This window comes from Sinohyriopsis cumingii, chromosome 14 (assembly GCF_028554795.1).
Source record: "Sinohyriopsis cumingii isolate HCF-2022 chromosome 14, ASM2855479v2, whole genome shotgun sequence".
NCBI lineage: Eukaryota > Metazoa > Mollusca > Bivalvia > Unionida > Unionidae > Sinohyriopsis > Sinohyriopsis cumingii.
The window spans coordinates 53684422-53707575 of NC_142974.1; the positions used below are offsets into that span (position 1 = coordinate 53684422).

Here is a 23154-nt window from a genome sequence, read left to right on the forward strand (position 1 = left end):
TCAAAAATCCATTTTGTATCCAGAAAGAAGAATCGTACATTAATTAAGAAAGGTGATATTCATAACGTGTACAAAAATATCCAACATTTAGACTCTAAATGCACATAAATATGTGATTTCTAAATGGCAAAGTGAAGACCAACTCCATGACCTTCTTGAACCTGTAACCTAGAAAATTCGATTTACTATGCATCTTTTAGAACCATAAAAATAATTACATTATATAAAAGATGGAAATGTGTACCTTAAAACAAAACTGTATTTTAATATAGGTTTCCAATTTTGCAAGTAGTTGTCCCACACGTACAAAATCGTCGGCTACCCAACGTGTCTACTTGCCGCTAGAACATAAATTCTCAACAAATTCCCCGGTGTATAGTCTGTTTCTAAATTTTGTAGTAACTTTTCCCCATCAACAAGACGTTGTAAACATATTACATCCTATTCATTGTTGTTTCTCTTCCTCCACGTAATAGCTTATTTTTCATAAAATGTTGAACTTTACTAACTTTTTTACAAGATCGATTTAGTTTACTTAATATCTCTTGCCATTTATTGGCATTTTTACGTTGAATTTTGTAAAACTAGCTATAAACCTGACCTAATTACTCGACTGAATTGCTGAACAGTCCAATGTAATATTTTTCGTTTCTGTAGCAAGATGGATAAATATTACATCTTTTCAAAGCTATGCGCAGAATAGGTCGACATATCGCGAGTCAGGAAAACACGGGGGTGGTATCCCCTGTGTCCAAAATGAATATTATTTTGAACAGAATATTCTGGTGATAATTGCATCTTTTCAAACTGTAAGCATTGCTGTATTTTAGTTTTGTCAATTGCTCAAATTTGGTATGCGTTTTGCTTCAGTATTGGAAACGAAAACCTTAGGTGCGCAGAAATGCCCGACAGCAGTGTACCCAGACAGCTGCCGTGCGCCCACTCATTTTGCGAGAAGTGTTTACAATCTCACATAACAGCTGAGGTTGCGAAGCACGAGAAGCTGAGATATGTTAAGTGTCCAGTATGTAGAAATTCTGCAAGTCCCTCCATTAAGGATAGACCGACAAGTGAATGGGCGACTTTGTTTCCTGTCAGCACAGTCTTACAGTCAATGTTGACAGCAATATCGAAAGTAGATCGTTTCTGTGACGCTTTTAACACGGAGGGTATCGCTGCCCCGGCTGTAGGATTCTGTGTAGTATGCAAAAAGGCCATGTGTGGAGATTGCTTGAAAGTGCACAGGAAGCAGAAGATGACAAAGGATCATACCATTCTTTGTGTGGAGGAATTAGTTTGTAACCCAGACAATATAATGAAACTAGCAGAGGGGTTTACGTGTTCGGAACATCATGGAGAAGATATAAAATACTGCTGCAAAGATCACAATGTTCCCTGTTGCGCTATATGCTTCTTAAACGGTTATAAAATTTGCTCTAAAGTGATAGACTTAAAAGAAGAACTCCCTACTCTGCTGTGTGAAAATAAACCCGTGGAAATAATTGCTGATATGAAGAAAATCGAGGCCTATCTAAAGACATTTATGGAGATGAACTAGTCCAGTGTTAATAATCTTGCTAAACAAGTGAATGGACTGACCGCCGAAATCAGAAAGATAAGAAAGGAAATAAATGACCTTACAGACGAGTTAGAGAAAAACGTGCCAACAGAACTGGGAAAAGTTGCAACTACAACCAGCTTCAACACTCTGCCACTAGCATGTTTGTGCAGGCCAATGAAAGACTGTCGGGTGGATAGAGTTGATGTAATTGATCTTAAAGTCCCTACTGGTATTACATCAAATTATACTGGTATTACATTTCTCCCTGGAGACACGCTGATGCTTGCTGATCACTTTAATAGCCAATACTTCCTACTAAGCTCTTCCTATCAGTTCATCACAAGTCATACACTAACAGGTAAACCATGGAACATCTGTGTACTGGATGACCAGGAGGTGGCAGTGTCGTTGTATAATGAGAGTAAAATCCAGATCCTGTCAGTGATTGGTGACGTCATCAGGCCAGTCAAAATGATGACTACAAAATACATTTGTATTGGAATAGCAGCTGCTGGAAATGGGGAGATGGTTGTCATCGGTCACTTTGGTAAAAACAAGAATTATTGGAGTCTGATTACCACGAGAGGAGATGTAATGTGTACTCATCAGTATCACTATCCATACTATGATTACTACAACTACGTAGCTGTGAATAACAAGAAAACACGAGTGTATGTTAGTGTGTTTAATTCAGATTCACTTCTCTGTTTTGACATGGATGGTAGGAAGCAGTTTACTTACAGTCCTGACAATCTTAGATGCCCCTGTGGGGTAGCTGTGGACAATTATGACAACATCTATGTTCTTGGAAACAGTCCTGACAACATTCATCAGCTTTCTCCAGATGGGTCTGTTATACATGTTGTAAATACAGGAGTGCCAAAATTTCAGTGGGCAATTTGTATTCACAAGAGTAAGGATATCTTACTCGTCACGAATGCTTCAGATGAGAGAAGAAAACTACACATTTATCAGCTGAAATAAAATTAAACAAGTAACTTTAATGCCACATTCTTGCAAAGTTAAATAAACTTTATGAAAAAATGTACATCGAAGTTATTTGGTAAAACAATCCATTTTAATATGTAAATACATGCCGAGTCAATTTTAGTGTTACATTCCAGTAGAGATATACATGTTTGCCGTATGAACAAAATGCATATTGAAAATCTTATGTGCAAAACAACCAGTTTTAAAAGGTAAATAATTCTGAGGAAATTTTTGTCGTTCGAAACACTGTTGCACTTATTTCAGTATGACAGACATTAAGTATGTAGGCTGTTATATTTTATACGTATATAGCATGCAGTATTTCTGATTGTTGTTGTTGTTGTTATTATTATCATTATTATTATTATTATTAACAGTTGACCATCCACAAAAATCTGGTCTGAAAATGAATGTTAAACTGTGTTACTCAGACGCTGGATAAATAAAATAGAATTGACTAATCAATTATTTCAATTTGATGAACATTTATACATATTTATACATTAAATTACTGAATTAGTGTGCATCATTTACAAGTCAAGTGTATTTCTGGACAAATACAATTTTTCATTGTCAATCTAAAAATAATCAATGGTTATTAAAATTCGCAATTAATTTCAATCTGGTGATGGAGATATTTAAGATTTCTTCACATGGCGGGAATGTTTTATCATTATTAACAAATGATCTTGTAGATATGCAGATGCTAAAATTAAATACATGCATTATTAATTTAAAAAGAAAACACTTCATAGAAAGACCAGCACTCTCTTTAATTGTTTCCAGTTCTGGAGACTAAGCTTTCCAAAAGTCAGCATTATGACAATTTACTCTTTTCATAATAGTAACACATATAGTTGCAAAAAGAGATAAATAACATAAGAGAATAGAATAATTTGTAAACATAATATATTAAATTAAAATAAAATTTTATGCAATTTTAGTGCTTCATTTCTCTAGAGACACAAATATCGTGTAGAAAATGTATATCAATCTTTAATGGTGAAGTGTAAACTATTTATAATGACCAAAATGTATAGAATAGTTTTTATTTGTTGCATTTACGTAAACGTGATAAATATTTGGTAGGTAGAGTTTTATTTTGTGAGCATATCACTAGAAAGGCTAATACTGCTGATGCTGATTATTAGTATTATTATTTGGCCTAATATAGGGATCACACCACTAATTCATCTCCCACAGAACATGATGATGTTATCTGAAAATCAATTTCTTGATTACATTGGCATATAAACTACAAATGCTTCCGTTCATTTAGTTCTTAAATATGCCAATACGGTCAGTTTCATCCATACCATGAAGTTGTAAAATGTGCATCTAATGCGAATATAACTGTCCAAGTGGATACAGGTGATTAAACAAATCATGGTTAATAGAACGCCTATCAAAATTTTAACTTCAGTCTGACATGGACGTTAAAATATCCAGATGGCAGTAGTTACTATGCAGCGTTAAAGCTTCATGAAGTTTATTTTTCACACATGTTTACATTTTTACTTGTGTCTGCTCTAAATTACACCAAAACATAATCTAATGTATTCTAATTTCTCATTAATCAACTAATGACACTATAAAAAAAAAATGCAATGATGAAAATAGTTGTCATGGATACATGCACTGCCCCCATACCTGTAATGATTAGACCACACATTCAATCTTCAAAAAACTTAATGTATTAAAAATATTATAAAAATACTTATTTTTCATTACATTGGAAAACAAACTACACATGCTTCCATTCATTGAAGTTAGATAAATTTGTACACAAATGCTTGATAATGACAAAGGCAGGTTTCCAAGCATTTAACATGTTAACTGCATCTGACAAACAACGGGACAAACCATCTATATCAGAGATTTAAATATACAAAAATAATCAAGTCAGTTCAGAAGAATTTCCAATAAATAGCCTAATCAAAATGTCAAACAAAATACATTCACAAGGATCTAAATAAGTTATAAATTTGTAGACCAGGTCCACCTTCAAATGAAAACTACATTTAACAGTAAAAATGTGAAGACAAAAATAAATTTGGAAATTTAAACAAGAGTTCCAGGAATGACTAATTAATTATACACCTGACAATGTTTAATATTCACCTATGTTGATAATTGAAATTTGTACACAGACACCATTTTTCTTGTTTCAGTCTGAGTGGCCTTGCCCCTCTAATTGAAACTCATCAGGTCTTTTCTTTACTCAAAGAGCAAGCCATCCAGAGAGTTTGAACCAGGTCTGTGATGTAAAACTAATGTTATTATGAGTAAAATATAATTCTAATGCAAGCCATCAGCAATGTTTGATAAATGTAGCTGGTGACTAAATGCATTGTGCACAAAGAAATATGGTAACAGAAAGATGGAAGGATAGATAAAGAACATCATAATAAGACATCCTCTAACGAATGGTTGACATATCTAAATCAGAGAGATTCCAAATTAAATTTACGTGTCAATTTCTCCACCATATACTGTATGTAAGTAATAAACTTGTCACGTTCAAAGGATGATAGATCATCAAAGTTGTAAAACACAAAAAAAAGAATTTCCTAAACAGAACACACCTTACACCAATATACACACACAAATGGAATGTACCATAAACCAATATGCACACACAAACAGTACACCATATAATACAAACATCCCTACAAATACATACCAATATGCACACAAATACAAATACATACCAAAACACATGTATAAACAACAGGTGAAAATGAAGATTAATAGAATTTTGTAATAAAATTCCCTCTTAATAAAAAACCGAGATAAAGCCACTGTCCATGAGTTTCAAATAATTCAAAAGCAAAGAAAACACTAGTTACACCATCTGAGTTGTAAAGACAGACTATGTCATACAATCTGTATTGTAAAATCAGACTATGTGATACAATCTGTATTGTAAGAACAGACTATGTGATACAATCTGTACTGTAAAATCAGACTATGTGATACAATCTGTATTGTAAAAACATACTATGCGATAAAATCTGTATTGTAAAAACATACTATGTGATACAATCTGTATTGCAAAACAGACTGTGATACAATCTGTATTGCAAAAACAGACTATGCGATACAATCTGTATTCTAAAAACAGACTATGTATGTAATCTACAAGATAAACTGAAACCAAGACATGTGCATATCATACTCCAAAGATGTCATATACAAACAGAATACATCATACACCAATACATACATACAAACACAAACCCCTATGCATACATATGTACATACCAGCAAAAGAGACCATCAGTATATACACACACAAATACATATGCATACTTTTATTCACTCTCAAATACATATACATACCCATGCACATATATAAAACAACAGATGAAAATGAAGTGTAATATAATCTTACAATTATATTACCTCCTAATTAAAAGAACTAACATGAAACATATTCTATTCTGCTTTACATACAAAGCTAGCAGGGACACGGATTATAAGAAGACTGATTTCCTTGGGAATTCATGCTCTTTCTTAAGAATGTTGATTCACAGTCCCATAATTTGGTATTTTCTAGGAGTGCAGCAGCTCTGCCAATTATGTTGCTCCATCAGAGCTAAAGGTCTAAATGATATCGCTAAATATATGCAGTTGTCTCCCTTGATTTGTCAGTATTAGAACTTAAAGGATTCGTGGCACTAATTATATGGAAAAGGTTTGATTGTGAGCATTCAGAAATTCAAAGATATTGAAGTTGTTAAAGAACGGTGTTTCCATACATTTACCATGGGTGATGAAGTACCATGAGACCTGAAGTGATTGATATATTGCCAGTATGGCAGATTTACAAGACAATGCTGCCCAGATTTTTAAAACAAATTATTTTTTTTCTAAATGTGCAACATGAAGATTCATGCAAACATTTAAAGTATCCCATTTACCATACATAACTGATGATCAGATTTTGTTAACATGAGATAAAAGTGTTTCGCTTTTGACATTTGTTTCCTTCATATTTCCCATGAAAAGTGATCATTTGATCCCATGGTACCATTGCATCAATCAAGATGCCTTGGCAATCCCCTTCTCTAGGACATACCTGGCAGAGATATTGGTTCTTCCTGGTGTGAAAGCCTCATCCTTCCACTGACATGGTTAATATCTTGTCTCAAAGACCATTTTAATTGCATGCTATAAGAAGACTAAAAAGAATGATTTTACTGCAGGTTAGCCATTAATGAGTTCTAAAAAAATCTAGTAAATTCAGTCAAGGCCTTCATAGTGCTATTCATTTTGGCATGACCTTGACCTCTGATCAACTGACCCAAATCAATGAACAAATTATGTCATCGAAAGGCTGAATTTATTTGCCTTGTGAAAATCTAATAAGTCTGAATAGTATCACTTATTGCATGTACAAAATTTAGTATATAAAACAGTTTAACTTGAGTTTGTAAACCAAGAAGTCCCTTTCCTAGATGTAAAACCCATACTCAACTCACAAATGATGTGTAAATAACAGCTTGGCTTGATTTTGAAAATCATGCTTATGCCCTGTATGTACAAATTTAGTATAAATAAGTTTAGCTTGGTTTTGTTAACCAAGAGGTCCCTTTCCTGAATGTAAAACCACACTTAGTTCACATCTGTGTTGTTTGTGACCAGGCCCCAGTTTCATCAAATTTCTCAAAAATGTCTCCTCAGCCTATTTTATACTATGACATGATTTTTATAAAGGCTTGTGACTGAAAAAGATGAAAAACACACTTTGGTTTTCAAACTGAACTGTGATCCTAGAATCAATTTTTACTCTTAAGGTCAAACAGTACAGAGTTCCTCAAATTTGATGAAATTTTCAAATAGGCTTCAAGATAAAAGCAAGGCCCTTATATGGACAATTTAAAATGATATGATTGTATTTTGATCCATGACGTTTGCTGAATGTTCTGGGAAACATCAGTTGTGTCCAATGTTGTAGTTATTACAAAATACATATTTAAAATTTCAATTGAAGCGTAAATTGTGAGACATTGAGTGAAATGCAAGCAAAAAGTGTAATGGTCAGTACTCAAGCAGTGTCAGCCATGATGAGTATAAAAGTATCATGTACTGGTCAATACATGAGCAGTATTTATAGCGATCAATGCATAAGGAGTATGTGTAGTCATTAATAAACAAGCCATATACATATTTATATATATATATATATATATATATATATATATATATATATATATATATATATATATATATATATATATATATCCAGATTCAGTAAATCATCATTAAATAATATATATATATATATATATATATATATATATATATATATATATATATATATATATATATATATATATCCAGATTCAGTAGATCATCATTAAATAAGAAGATCACCATCATAATGTTTCATATTGTGATACATACCAGCATTGTCAGTTGCGGGTATAGTTGCCAAATCTCCAGACAGTCCCAACTTCATACAACTGACAAATAAGGCCCCAACAGCTGCAAAAGCCTGAAAAACAACAAATGAATCATATTGTATAGTGCATTAACAAATTAATAGCATGCACTCAAATGTAAATATTAATAAAATATCACAACTTCCAATCAAGGTATGCAATTTTTGTTGCATAGTCAATGGAAACAGCAGATATCCTGATCCAACTGAATAATTTACACTGTTTGTAAAACAATGTCAGCCTGATAGGAATAGTTGCAACACAGTGATGCTGGAACATCTGGGTTTACACTATTAACACTTTGCTTAGTGTGCATGGCTAAAAAAGCTCTTGGTAATAACATTGTACTGCATCAGAAATGTGTGCACATGACAAAAACAATATGATGCAACTGAGGTAATACTTCTATGTCAACACGGCCCATGACTCAGTACAATGCAGTGCCAAAACAATACAGAAAGTTAATCCTGACCAAGGTCCTTCTTTAGGGTAAAGACTGTTAAGATTTTCACTCTTTATTCTTTGATAGACAGTAAATATTGAAAAAGTACATACAGTTCTGAAAAGCCAATGCTTATGAAAACAATAATAATGGTTCAAACATTTTAAAATGTAGCATGTCAACAGTGTGTTTGGTATCTATATTGTGTTTGGTATTTGCACTGTGTTTGGTACTGCCATAATGCAGAGGTGAAATGTATGAATGATGTGAAAGTGCCATGTCAAAAGTTAATTGTTACACCCAGAGATTGTTTTGTAGTCACTGCAGTGCAAAAATGGGTAAATTTATCATTGAAACAACAACAGAATGTAGAACAAATAAAGAACGAAGAAAAAACAATTAGTCTGCATGGACCTTTATCAAACAGGCCAAGATCTTGATGATATAGGAAAGTATTCCAGGCCTGATCAAAGTCGGATAAAAAAAATACTGCCTCCAGTGTGATAACATGCTTAGCCAATCAGATGAAAGATTATTTTATTGTTATGTGTGGATTGTGCTTCTGGTCAACCTTGTCAGAGGTCTTTATGATATATGAAAATATTCCAAGTTTCATCAAAGTCTGATAAATCTTTTGTCTTCCACTACAGTAACAAGAGACCCGAATGGGCTTGATATAACTCACCAAACTAGTAACTTTAATAATTTGACAGTTGAATGTCTCACAAAGCAGGACTTACTGTAGTACTGGAAGAACATAACTTTGTACACTACACTCCCAAGCTTTATATCAGGTTGGTTTTACCCATATATACCCAGATGTACATTACTTATGTAAACTCATACCCACGCTTTATATCAGGTTGGTTTTACCCATATTTACCCAGATGTACATTACTTATGTAAACTCTCGCTCAAACTTGATATGATGTTGATTTTATTTATATCCTGTACATTGCTAATATTAATAGTATCCCGTAGTTTATATCGTCTTTTATTTAATTCATATATACACTGTACATTATTTATTTATGTAAACTCTCTCCCAAACTTACAGATAGAAGGATGGACATGGGGATTCCTATATTTTGAAGATTTAGCATGTTTACAGCAGTGTTGCACCGTCGGTATGTGCTGAGCATGTTTTATAAATAACCAGCAATAAAATACGTTGAAAGTAAATACAACTCTAACACTATAAATACTCAGATCTGCTATCTAATTTTCCAAATGCATATTGTTTTGAACCTGTGATCGACCAATGTTTCCTCACTGCTACTCTTTCGTCTATTGCGGTGATTCACCTCACTGTGGTAACCTTGCTCGTATTCACTTCCGGGTCATCAATAGCTTTGAGTGCCACCAGAAAACAATTATCCTAAGTTTTGTAGAGTTTGTTTTGTATATTTTACCACAATGAAATTTTGTTCAACGTGAGGTGAATGTTATATAATGATATTTAACAGGTTACTGTTTAAGTTGCATTGCTTTTCGTTGAAATTTTTTATTTTGTCGAATGAATTCCGTTGCGAGGGTTAAGTTTTTCGTGCACTGTGGTTCGTAACGATGCTTTCATTTCGGTTATTAGAAACACCGAAATGCCCTCAGAAACAGAAATGCACTGAAATACACAATTATATAGGTGTTTTAGGCGTATATGTTGGTGCATCCTGATAATACGATTTCTAATTGTTTTAATAATAATAATAATAATAATAATAATAATAATAATAATAATTATTATTATTATTATTATTATTATTATTATTATTATTATTAACTATTCGTTGAATGCCAGCATTTAGGCTTATTTAATTTTGCTCGATTGGACAGATACGATGAGGACCGACCGGGGGGGGGGGGGCAACCGGGGAGAAGAAGGCCCGATCCGAACAACACTTTTTAATTTTATAAAATAAATTTTTTGTTTGAACAATAAATATGGAGAGGCTCGGGTGTTTCTTACCCCAGGGCCCGTGATCGCTGTCTACGGTCCTGGGTATCATCAATAACGAATAGGTCAGAACTTGAAAAATGAAAGGGAAATTATGATTGTGAGAATCCAGAATCTGTATTTACATATTTTCGGTGTGTGTGTGTGTGTGTGTGTGTGTGTGTTATAAAGTATATAAAGACGTAACTGACCCACAAAACAAGGCCAAAGCTGTCCAATTAAGTACGAACGAGTGGCAATATTATACGAATATAACTTTATATTGAATGAATGTGAACAATTCCTATAAAAATCATATGAATTTAATATTTTTGTTTGCTTTTGTATCATTATTCAAAGAAATACAAATCTCAATACATTTACATGTATATTCATGAGTATTATGTTAAAAATATGCGTATTTCTCTGTGTATTTAGGTTTATTTCGTTTTTTTTTTAAAGTGTATTAAAGTGTTTCTAGTATTAAACCCTATACAATATATCTATAAATCATCATTTACTGTATACTAATAGTGTGTTGTATAGCAAGATTATAGTATCATTATAATTATGATTGTTATATAGCACCTGTACGATTTTTAGACAAATAGTGTGCAACGATAGGAGCTCCTGTGTTTTCGCGGTGATTTTCCGCAGTATTCCTCACGCCTTAAAATTTCTTAGGATATATAAATCAAGGATTTGGCGGCATTGTGAGGAGGGTCAAACTTTTTTCTTAGGGAACCATCCCTTGTTCAGTAAGAAGTCAAACTTGTCGGTACATACATTAAATTTATTAATATTTCAACTTGCAGTAAATAAAACTGATTTGACTATAGTCTACTTCAGATAAATGAGAGGGTAACTTTTTCTTATCGTTCCATCAAATATTATAAAAATTGTATAAAGAGGCAGCTTTCATTTTCATATAGAATGGATTTAAATATAGTTGAATTGCTCACATGATGCTTTATTTATCTGACATTTTCGTTCTAGTTCCATATCATTTTATTTATTTCAGCTAGTATAATTGAGATTTTAGTTATCTTCCCAAGTTTGATTTGCTTTTATTACTGCAATATTCGCCAGGGTGTCAGTATGATCAAATAAGATAATAGTTTAAATTATTTCAAGTCTCAAATATGGATACATATTTGCATTTGCTATTGTTGAGCACGATTACATTACTTTTGCAATTAACTGAAGACCCTAACTTCGGAGTTTAGTTTCTCAGTTACTTTCAAGATATGTATGGACATTCACACATTCATTTGTAAATAATGCAATTACAAATGATTACATATATTCACAATGTTGACATGCACATATACACACGCTACCGAAAGACATCATAATATACCCCACCCCTATCGACACAGGGCTGTAACTAGTCAAATACTTCAGCAACAGAGTAAAACAGATATGATTGATACAAATGAAAACCAAACTCTTCAAGTAAACAATTGCATGCTAATGTGCTTTATGCGAATTCCTTGTAGCCCAGAGGGCTTCCGAATTCTTTTCTTGGTAGCCCAGAGGGCTGTCGTAGGATTTAATAATGACTTGGACCCATGATGTGTGTATCATTAATGTAATTAAAATTCATATACTAGACTCAAAGTGTTGTGCTTCTTGCATTTCACAGCTCAAATCAGCATTCAAAATTTTGGATTAATCTATAAATACGATCTTTAGACTGGCAACATGTTCACACAATGAGATGTAAAATCACCTCATTAATATGTGTCATACACTTGCAAGATTTCGGTCATTAAAGTATATATGTCAAGGCTAAACGAAACTAAATCTAAAATATGAACCACCACCCGAGTGCAAGAGCACCTTGTCAATGCCGAAATATGATTGGCCCAAAAGGTTATACTTAAATAACATCCATGGATCAGAGAATCGTTTCACGATAAATATTATTGTATCCCCGGCAAAAATAGGTACTAACATGATCCCATTATGTTAGGAATCATTTGAATGTGTTAAATTAATAACAGTGTACATTAAAGTATAACCTTTTGAGCCAATCATATTTCGGCGTTGATGTGTGTGCCGCATAGTTTGCCTATTTTGAAAATAGAGATGCATGTATACGATGTATGTGCAGTGAAGAAGACAATGTTAATGGTAAGTAAAAAGAAAATTACTTTTGCACCTACCGCTGTTCTATAACTCAAGAATGGGTGCACCATAGAGTTGAAAACATTGTCCATATAGCTAATGTCAACGGTTTTCACATGCGCACGCGTGTCCACAATAAAAAAATGCGCGAAAATCGCACGTTTTGGAGCCCGTAACTTCAGTTTGGTACAACGTAGAAAAGTCAATGATGGCATTATGGATATGAAAATATCTCAGGAGTAAAACAAGCGATATAGTGTGGACGTTTGCCTTTAACGACTGAAATAGTAAAAGGAAATCGAGGGTCTTGGGTGGAACGACGAATTTGGAAGTTACGTACCTTCTCTCATATATTATGATAGAGAGGGTCCTAATTCAGAACGGGTCATGGGGGTAATCTAAGATATTTTTTGTCACTCTTTATGATGTTTTTCTTCTTCAGATTATTGGCTTCTTCTTATCAACATCAAGCTCGCGTCGAGCACCTGTAGTTAAGATGTCTGGTTATTCCTCATTATCAAAGAGGTATAATAGTTTGATGATGTGACCAGATACTTCACGATTGATCAAATAGTCTGATCCAGAATATAGCCTCCAGAGAGGTAGCATGATCCGCTAATCACGTTATAAGGTTACCTCATTAATACTAATGGTGGTTCTGATTTCTTATCAAACGTGTCCGAGATCAAGATTATATAAGCTTATACATCAAAGTTTTATACTAAAAGACTTGGGCTTTCATAGATGTAACAAGATATCCAAGCAGCCACGATATCACTCACCTATTAGTAGTGAATGGGGACACCCTGGTGACAATGGAAATCCCAGTCAAAAAGGTCGTGGGACACTCTGGCGACAAGAGGAATTTGACATGGGGAAATTTACCATGGATGGGACTATAGAGCGACAAAAAAGAATGGGACTGTCTAGCGACAAAGGTATGGACTGTCTAGCGACAAGGGAAATTGAACATGGGAATAAGGAGATCGTTTACGGAGAAGGGGATTTACCATTAATAGAGGGACAAAGACAGAGATAACACATACAACATAAAATAATAAACAACAGACTAAAAAATATTTTTGCTTGAAAGCAAATGTTTTCCAGGCATATGAGGTGCCCGGAAAAGGGCCTACGGGTTCTTCTTCTATTTTCTCCAGTTGTTCCACCAGCTCCTCACTTTCCCAATGAATCCTTTCTTCTTCATCTTTTCATCCTCTGCTATCCAGTCAGGATGGCCCATGGCTCTAAATTTATCCCGCACCTTTTTCTAATTTTTATTCAGTTTGTCAAACTCATCTTTCTTCTTTTTGTTTTATTTGTCCTTTCTCTCTTTTTATCAGGTATCTTTAATTTTTTTTAACTTCTTCTTACATTACCTTTTTCATAATTTCTTCGGCTCTCTTTAGTCTGTTCAGTCCCTTCTTGACAAATGACCACTCTGTTAAATTGAATATATCATCTAAAAAACATCTCACTTTGATACCAATATCAAGGGTCTGCTACAACATTCCGACTATTACATATTTAGGATTGATGAAACCTCTCAACTTCTCTACTTCCTCTTCTATCACCCGTTCTATGTTTTCCATGGCTCCTTTCAGGCTGATCGCAAAGCCCAGGCTGCCTGGGAACCTCCATTCTCTTTCAAGTATTTCTACTACATACTCCACATCTACCATCCAATACCAACTATCCTTCAAATTGTTGAACAAGTGTATTGTCATCTTTGTTTATACAAGGATGAATGGCGCGAACGTCATCATCAACATATTTAAATTATAGACGTAATCGTCCATATGGGCATGCACGTCTGTTTAATATCCGAAACGGACTATTTAGTTGGTGATGAGAAGCGGAATGGTGCCACATTGATCAGTCGTTACTGTGCATAAAATGCACTATTTAATTGAGCCGTCAGGTCTTGGGTCAATTTGACTGGCTTCATTGATCCTAGAGACCTGGATGTAAGGCTTCACTCGAGTGGGGGTAGTCCCACCACTCAATCGAGTTAGAGGTGGTAATTTAGTTTGCATTACTGTGCCTGATGTCGACCAAGCAGTATGTGACGTCAGTAGCGATTGGTCGCCAGTATGACAGCACATCAGGACACGTAGGTTTTAAGTTGTTTGTTCATAAAGAGAGGAAACAGTGCCTCTCCCTTCATGTAATTAATATTGCTTGGCACATTAATTAATTTTATGTCTGGAAGTGGCAAGGAAGGAGGTTAGGTCAGGGAGAAGCCCGCGCATCAGGAAGGTACCTTGGTGTATCCAGGATATTTATTTTTGGCTCCCTTGTCAAAAAGTTACTAAAGTGTCGTCTTGACGGAATTTAGAGGTGTACTGAAGAAATAGTATGTGCTGTTTTAAGCAGAAATGTACGGTACCAGTGACAGCTTATCCAGGTGTTCTAATTGGTTAAACAAAGTTGTGTGTGCCTGAAGGTGAGGCTGTGCCTTAGTGCTACAACGTTGATTGTGCTACAGATACTATACTGTCACCTAGCGGTATGAAAAGATGTTATTTTGGTAAACATTGTCCTTATTTAGGTTTCGTTCTTTAAGTGATTCAGAGTAGGACGCTAGGGACCCTATTTTTTGTTGTTTAAACCTAAACCTAATTATTTGAGTTCTATACTTATGGCAGGTGTTGAAAACGTGTTCTCAGTCTTCTTGGAGTGGGCAGTGTGGGCATTTGCCATTTGAGTTTGTGGTGGTTGTCAAATATTTCCCATAGCTGGTGGCTTATTTGGTTTTGCCTATTATTATCCTATTGATAAGTTTCTGGTCCTGACTTCTAACGAGTTGTGGTCGTTTGTTATATCTTGTGACCTTGTTTAATATGGATAATAGCTTGCTTCCTTTTTAGCTGCTATCCCACAGTTGTTGCCATTTACTGTCAATTTTAATTCAGATAATACTATACAATTATTGGACGCTGTGGTTTAATGCTACGGAGTTAGGTTCATGTCGATGTTGTTTAGCTACTTGATCTGCTTTATCGTTACCTGTTAGGCCGATGTGGGAGGGCACCCACCTGTACTTTATTTTTCGTTTGCTATGTAGTAGTTGTTTAATTAAGTGATTGGTTTCAATGAGAAAGTTGCTTCCTGTGATAGACTGGTTTAATTTGATCGATTTGATGACGCTAAGAGAGTCACTAGTGATGACGGCTTTTTTAATATTTGGTAGTTGGAGCCATTTTAGGGCTTCCATAATGGCCCGGAATTCGGCTGTGTAAATGGAGCAGGTGTCGGGCAATCTTGCTCCGAATTTGGTGTTTGTTTCAGTGAATACTATTGCTGCTGCAGTTTTGTTCGGATTTGTAATCTTTGAGCCATAGGTGTATATCTTGGTGTACCCTATGTATTTTTCTTCAAGTTTGGCTAATATTTTGATTATATCATGTGCCTGGTCTAGTTTCTTGCCATAAGTAAGGGCTGTTGTATCGCAGTTTGGATAACCTCCGGCCCAAGGTGTTGGGTCGGGGTAATTACATTGCTCAGCTTGTATTTTGAATAGGATAAGATCTTTAGTTAGTTCATGTATTTTGTTTGCACCGGGTGGTTGTGGTACTGAAAGGGATATGACTTTGTTGGATAATTTTCCTGGTGGGGTGGATAGTTTTGTGAATTGAAACTCGTGCGGCATATCTTAATATGTTTTCATTTCTTCTTAGTTTCAGTGGTAGTTCTGCGAAATATTGGATTTCTTCTAGGGAGGTTGAGTTTAGTGCTCCAGTGCAGATGGTTAATGCCTTATATTGTAAGGAATCTAGTTTGTTAAGTTTTGTTTGCTTGGCTGATCCATATACTTGGCATCCGTAATCTAGTTTGGATCTTATAAGTGACTTGTATAATGTTAAAAGGGTTTCTTGATTGGCCCCCACGTAGTTCCTCTGAGGTTTCTTAGTAGGTTTAGATCAGTTTTACATTTGCGGGTGAGCCCTTTAATGTGGTGTTTCCATGTAAGGTTTTCATTAAGGTACATTCCTAGGAATTTGGTTACCTTGTTGAATATTAATAATTTCCCTTGTAGGTATAGCTTTGGGGTGTCTATGTTAGTTCGATTATGTGGGGAGAACATCATCGCTTCTGTTTTAGTGTTTGAGATTTTAAAACCCCATTTATGAGCCCACCGATCTATCAAGTTTAGACTATCTAGAATGTGCTGTATGACGTTAAGGCTGGAGGGATTTCCTGCTTTCCATAATCCGCTGTCATCAGCGAATCGGGATATGTATATTGTATTTTGGTTGATTACTTTATCTAGATCGTTAATCATGATATTAAAAAGTGTGGGGCTAAGCACGCTACCTTGTGGTTTTCCATTTTATAAGTTGTGCGTGTCTGAATATTGATCCCCTGCTTTAATTTCTATTTTACGATCTGTCAGGAAATATGATGTCCAATTGCGCATGCGGCCAATGATTCCATATAGGTTAAGTTTCGCAATTAGACCCTTTGTCCATACTAGATCAAATGTTTCTTTCCAAGTCTAGAAATACTGCGACTAAATGTCGGTCGCACTTGCACTTGACATTGAATGCTAGTTTGATACTAGCTTAAAGTCTAAATAGCTGATCTAAGTTGGACTTTTTGTTGCGAAAGCCGCTTTGATTTTCCGATATATGGTTATTGTTTTCAAGGCGGTATTTGAGTTTACTGTTAATCATTGTTTCCATTAGCTTGCAGATGTTGTCGGTTAGTGATATGGGCTTCTATGCACTGATGTCAGTTAGATCTTTGCCTTTCTTAGGTATAGAGATGATTATAGCAATTTTCCAATTTTGGGGGATATTTTCGGGGATGTGTTTATAAATTGCAAAGTCGAGTTGGTCTTCCCCAGGAGATCTTGGTTTATTTTGGCTAGGGTAGCTGTTCACTCGTCTAGTATAAAGTTTTCATTTAATGGTGACTGTTTAGGGCCAAGATCAATAAATAGACTGGGGTGCTTTTGTTCTGTTGTAAAGAAACTTTGTTATGGTTGTTGTTACTACTCATATTTGTAAAAATGTGTTGGCAGACAGTTGGCGTTTTCTTAATTGGTGATTTTACCAAATAATTTGGGGGTTTGTTGTTTTGGTTTACCCTTAATGGCTCTGATTTTATCCTATACCTGTTTTGCATTTGTTTTGAAGTTAATATTTGAGAGGTATTTTTGCCAAGAGTTTTCTTTTGCATTTTTAACAATAGTCTTTATTTCCTTTTCCTTATTTTTATAGATATATGATTCAGACTCTCATAACTTTAGATGTTACTTTTAGGTATATCAAAACCGTTTACATCAAGGGAAATTAAAATAAATCGGTCATTTTTTAAGGTTACCAATTAATTAGTTTTCCTCCATTGATTAATATTCCAGCAATTAAGCTCCATGAAGTTACTTCGCGTGGTAGTGTGGGGACGTTAGTGATCTGTTCATCCATGTATTGTTTTCTTGTATCATTAGCATGATCAACATACTCATTGCTATAAGCAGGAAACACGCTGCTGTCACTTATTCCAGTTTTCAGTGGTCACAGCTCGGTTCTTTGCGACAGCGCCTTTCAACCTGACACAAACAACTTGAATGCCCACGTGAGAGGTTTGTAGTTTACTATTTTTACCTTCAGTATCACAAGCCCATTTGGCTTAACACAAACCGCAGCTAATACAGCAACGTTGCTAATACAGCTACGGTACAACGAATGAAACAATTTTCATGTAACCATAATATACAAATACCATGAGGCACAAGAAAAACTGATATACACGTACTGATATGTAGTGGTTATGAGGATGAACAAAATTATCACCGTCGTACTGCATCTGCGATTGCTACTGACGTTTTCAAGTATGTTCGTGATAAAGCGTAGCAATGAAAAGCAACGGAATCTAAGTTTTCATACGCGTAGTGGTGAATTAGAAAATATGGAGCTGGTTTGGATAAAGCAATTAAACAATCATAACAATTATATATTATTCCAGCCATTGGTATACTAGACGAGGATGAGAAGCGATGCCGTAAAACCGCTCGTGAACACCTGGAATTGATTCCTAATGTTATAGAAGACCTCCAATGTAAACGAGATGTTACGGTCCCGACAAACTGCACGAGAATATCACATCATGCTTTGAACAAACACTTCCACCATAGATTATACCAGCAATGGAGATTTCTGAATGTGCTGCAGATATTTAAAAAGACAACAAGCATTACCATGGAAGAGGTGACGGCGCTAGCGGGAACAGAAGAAAAACTGGGTCAAATTTGTATAATAGCCAAAGACAACAAAGACATAAAAACAACCAGAAAGGGCAACTGCAGAGACAATTACGCGTTTGCCACAAGCGATTGATGAGCTCAAAAAAGACGTTCGATAAATTGGGCAAGCCGTTGATGTATTTTGAAAAAACACCTGTTACCCTGATGACAACGTTAGACAGGCGTTTGCTAGGATACTAGACGTACCATCCGAATACATGTGGCCGATGTCAACACAGTAAAAAGGCGCTTTAAGGAAACAACTCGACAAGCGATTTAGCAAATCCTGAATGTGTCGCTCTTAACAATAACTGGACAGATTATATGATAAACATGAAATCAAGAACACATGAAAAATACACGAACACTGAATAACCTAAATGGTATTTAAAGAATTTGCTGGAAAGAAACGATGTGTGAGTGAACGGTGGTCTCACTATGTGAAAACACTGAATATATTTATAGGTGGAATAGCTAAAGGTGGAACTTTCTGGAGGGAATATATAACATTATCTCGTACCTCAATCAGTAGTATCCTCGCAAACACAACAAGATGAACTGCTAAGACAACAACAACGTCCTAGATCGTTAACATCATATCCCGATATGGAATTTTCTTATAGAGAAAGAAGTGCAACAATATTATGAACAACACATAAACATGAGAAACAACGACAACGACGTACACCATAAGAACGTGTACCCCAAAGCGAAGAGCTAGTTATGTCACCATCTGTAATAGTTACACAAAGAAACGTGCAAAAACAGCAGAAAATATGCAAACATCCGCACCCTAACCTGCATAGATACGATTAGAAGAAACACTATCAAAACCACTGGTAGACCAAAAACAACAACTAAATTAAGGAAATTGTTTAACTGAACCTGTAAAAAATATGCACTAACGCCACTGGAAGAAAGACAGTCTGCACCCACACCAGGTGAAGAAGAACAAAATAGGTGGCTGAAACAACACATACAACAAAGAGATACTCATTACGAACGTGCATTTCAAAGCAAAGAGATACCGGTGCCTCCACCTGTAGATATAACACGGAAATAAATTGCATAATCTCCTGACAACATTCAGCACATGCACCAAAAGTGAAGAGTTACTTTCACTACCAAGAAAACAACGTCCGCAATGAGGACGTTTATCCACAGCACAAAATTTACATATGCCTCCAACTTTGTTTGTAAAAATCAAGAAGCCCAATGACAAAAAATAGAGAAATAAAAAATAAAAAAACCGAATGGCACATTGGTTAGATCAACACCCTAGAAGCAGATTTTACGAATTTAGCACACCGCAAGAATACCGCAAATGGATAGATGAGGAAATAAAAAGGTATCAACACCCCAATCAAACCAAGAAGTCATTGACGGACAATGTGACAATAACGACGTCATGAATTGATTGTAAACATGTCTGGAATTAATTCGCGCTGCCAAAGAACAAGCCAAAAGTCAACAATGAAGATGCTTGGATTTGTCAGCGATTGCTTACCAGTGGTATCATGGACACGAATACATGTCTCGGTTGATGCATGAGCTTGGATATATCATTGATTTATACAATTAATTTCATTCGTATAACAACAATGATGAGTTCTGAAACGGTTGAGACGTTGCGCGTGCTACGCGTAATGTATCCTGGGATGACATAGGTTTTTATAAGCGATTATTATAATCTCATCAACAAAACTGAATTTGCTGAGACTTTTGTCTGCATCTGTTACTGCTGAGAAATCACGAACACTTGAGACTACACTATTTTCGCAATAGTTTATAACAGTTGACCTAATTTCAGACCATAACCATTTAATTGTCTGCCCGGGAACAACTCATTTCTGTTTTCACCAAATCGTTGGCCATATTGGATATGGTAGATCGTTACATAGGCGCATATAATATTACTTCAGTCAATGATGAGATCTGACGAACAAATTTGGTGTTGACTGGTTAACACTAGAGAGTCATTATTGAAAATAGTTAGTGGGCCCAACGATCTTCCTGAAGATCAAACGTTTTGCGTGCATTACCTATATCCGGGACTGAATATCAAATTGCACATGACATAGCAGGACTTACATCAGCGACGCAAATCAATTTAACCTGTAACGCCGTCAGTGGCAATTATAAAAACAGGTCTTAAACGACAAGCGTAGTTTTGAGAACTATACGCTGTTTGGGTTTTCACCAACTCTGAAACCAGTTTATTTGATATTAATTACTCTGTGGCTCCTGTGTATATTCCAACGCATCATAATTTATTGGCATGTAATCGGATTACCCGTGTGGATCAAGACAGGCAGATGGTAGATCTATCAGGTTAACTATTGCCAATAAAACTGTGCATTATAGATCGACCTGATAGTTAATATAATGATAGTCATACGTGGACCCGTGAAACGCTTGCGCGTTTTTAACGAGAAACCAGCTTACGCATCATATGGAGCTGGCCTTGGTGACGTTGTTCGTAGATATTTCACGGATCACCAAAATTGTTTGTGGCTTCGTCATCGCGAGCTGCACCAATCGCTAAACAAATTGTAATGCCAGTTGCTGATGATATCAAAAACGTTGCTGTGAATCTAGTGAGGAAAAACAAACTAAAATTACTGAGAACTCGCTTCGAGATCGAATATGACGATTAGCGACTCTAGCACAACCAAATGCGGTTATGTTCCCATCGAGACAAATTATTCCAGCTGTGATTAGTAACACCATGTATAAAGCCGTTCAACAACGACTGTCAGATTCGGTGATTGCAGATCTGAAAACTACGGGTTTGCTCTGTGTCACTGTGGCTTCTTGTTTGGGCCACTTCACTATGATCAATGTTAATAACCCACGAGTTGTTTCAACTCTATGGTCACAAACTAAGTAACATAAAAAAGCAAAACCAGCAAGTTTTGTAAAAACATAACAAGCAATTTAATTATCAACGTTATACACGAAAATGTGGGCAATTTGCAGTATGATGAAGTGAATCAAAATTAATCCTTATAAAATATATGTAAGTCACAAATGAATGAAAAGTTCCTTATAAATTTCAAAACCGGAAATGTACTAGTCTTCGAAAATCCCTGATGTTGTCAAGATGGCGTTATCCAGAATGACTTTCAACAAATTATAATAGTTCAAGAATAATGTCATAGTCCAAATAATGAACACTCTATTTCCCTTGAGCGATCAGTGCAAATGTTTTTCCTCTCATATAATATCTCAGTACAACATAACCCAAGTATGCAGACTTATCGCAGGAACACAAGAAGTGAGATTAACTTCAAAATCGGAATGAAACTGATTGCGTATTTCTCTCCTTATACACATACCATCTGTTGCGACTGCATTTCGCAAACGACCCCACAGACAAATAACACTACTCATTTCGCTTCTACTTTGCCTCTTCATGTGAACTAGCCCAATCAATAAGAAGTTATATAATTATTCTATAAACGTTGAAACCCATCAGCTACTGAGAAATTAAGCCATATGCGCCATTTCAGTATTATTATTAAGATTATTAATAATAATTGTCAACACATACGTAAGCATCTATTAATAGATCGGTTCAGCCTTAATATCGGTGTTCGGATGGCGATTACAGTCTATATGATATATGGATGTTTCATGCTACATTACTCTTTTGGCCATACGATTCAAAGCAAGTTTTTCATTGCTTGATCCAGATGAGACAAAACGTATCGCTTCCAGAATAGCAACAAACTCTACCAAACCATATGCAAATTCGTCACATTGCTAAGCCTCTGTTTCATCCACCTTGATGATACCTGAATATGTTTATATTCAACGTTTGCTCAAAATCCCAGACGATGTACGACCTCCAGAGTGATAATAATTTCAGTCAGTCAGATACATGTACAAGAAAACCTCGTTAATATTCATGGCTTTTGCTCATTGTCATAGTTATCTGAAATGATGATGACATAAGGCCATCATTCTACTTTGGTCAGGGACCGCTCCAGTAGCCTAAGTAGTTATAGCATTCACCTCGGATGTAGGAGGTTGTGGGTTCGAACCCCTGCCAAAGCAAACCAAGGCCTTAAAAAAATGATACTAGCAGCTGCGTTGTCTAGCACTCTACATTAAGAGGTTGGTGTTAGGACTGGTTGGCCTGGTGTCATGATAATGACTGGTTGAGTCATGATCCAAATCACGCACGCAGCTTTGGACAGAATCAGATACAGGGTTTCTAGAAGCTGAACCAATCAGATGCAGTATCACCTAATACATACACATGAATCTCACTCATGGAACTTAGTCTTTATCAAAGTGATTTGTGATCTTCATAGTGTCAGCATGTATTTCGATCAGATATATGGTATAAAGAGGGTCAACAAACTTAGCCAATGAGAATCAAGATCAAGTCATTAATAT

The 23154-nt window shown here is 35.4% G+C and overlaps 1 protein-coding gene and 2 long non-coding RNA genes across 3 annotated transcripts in view; 1 reads left to right on the plus strand and 2 right to left on the minus strand.

Annotated features, from left to right (window-relative positions):
• LOC149783819 (uncharacterized) overlaps window positions 1–23154 on the minus strand; it is a 233072-nt gene that overhangs the window by 105232 nt on the left and 104686 nt on the right. The window lies entirely within an intron of this gene.
• LOC149783821 (uncharacterized) lies at window positions 902–22551 on the plus strand. Its single transcript, XM_089932916.1, has 4 exons — window positions 902–1421; window positions 1644–2409; window positions 21912–21956; window positions 22476–22551. The coding sequence occupies exons 1-4, from the start codon at window positions 902–904 to the stop codon at window positions 22549–22551; spliced, it is 1407 nt and encodes a 468-aa protein (XP_089789042.1).
• Window positions 6108–9801, minus strand: LOC149783822 (uncharacterized). Its single transcript, XR_016414073.1, has 3 exons — window positions 9689–9801; window positions 7961–8051; window positions 6108–6724 (listed from the first exon to the last, which is right to left on the minus strand). It is a non-coding gene; the product is annotated as an uncharacterized LOC149783822 (long non-coding RNA).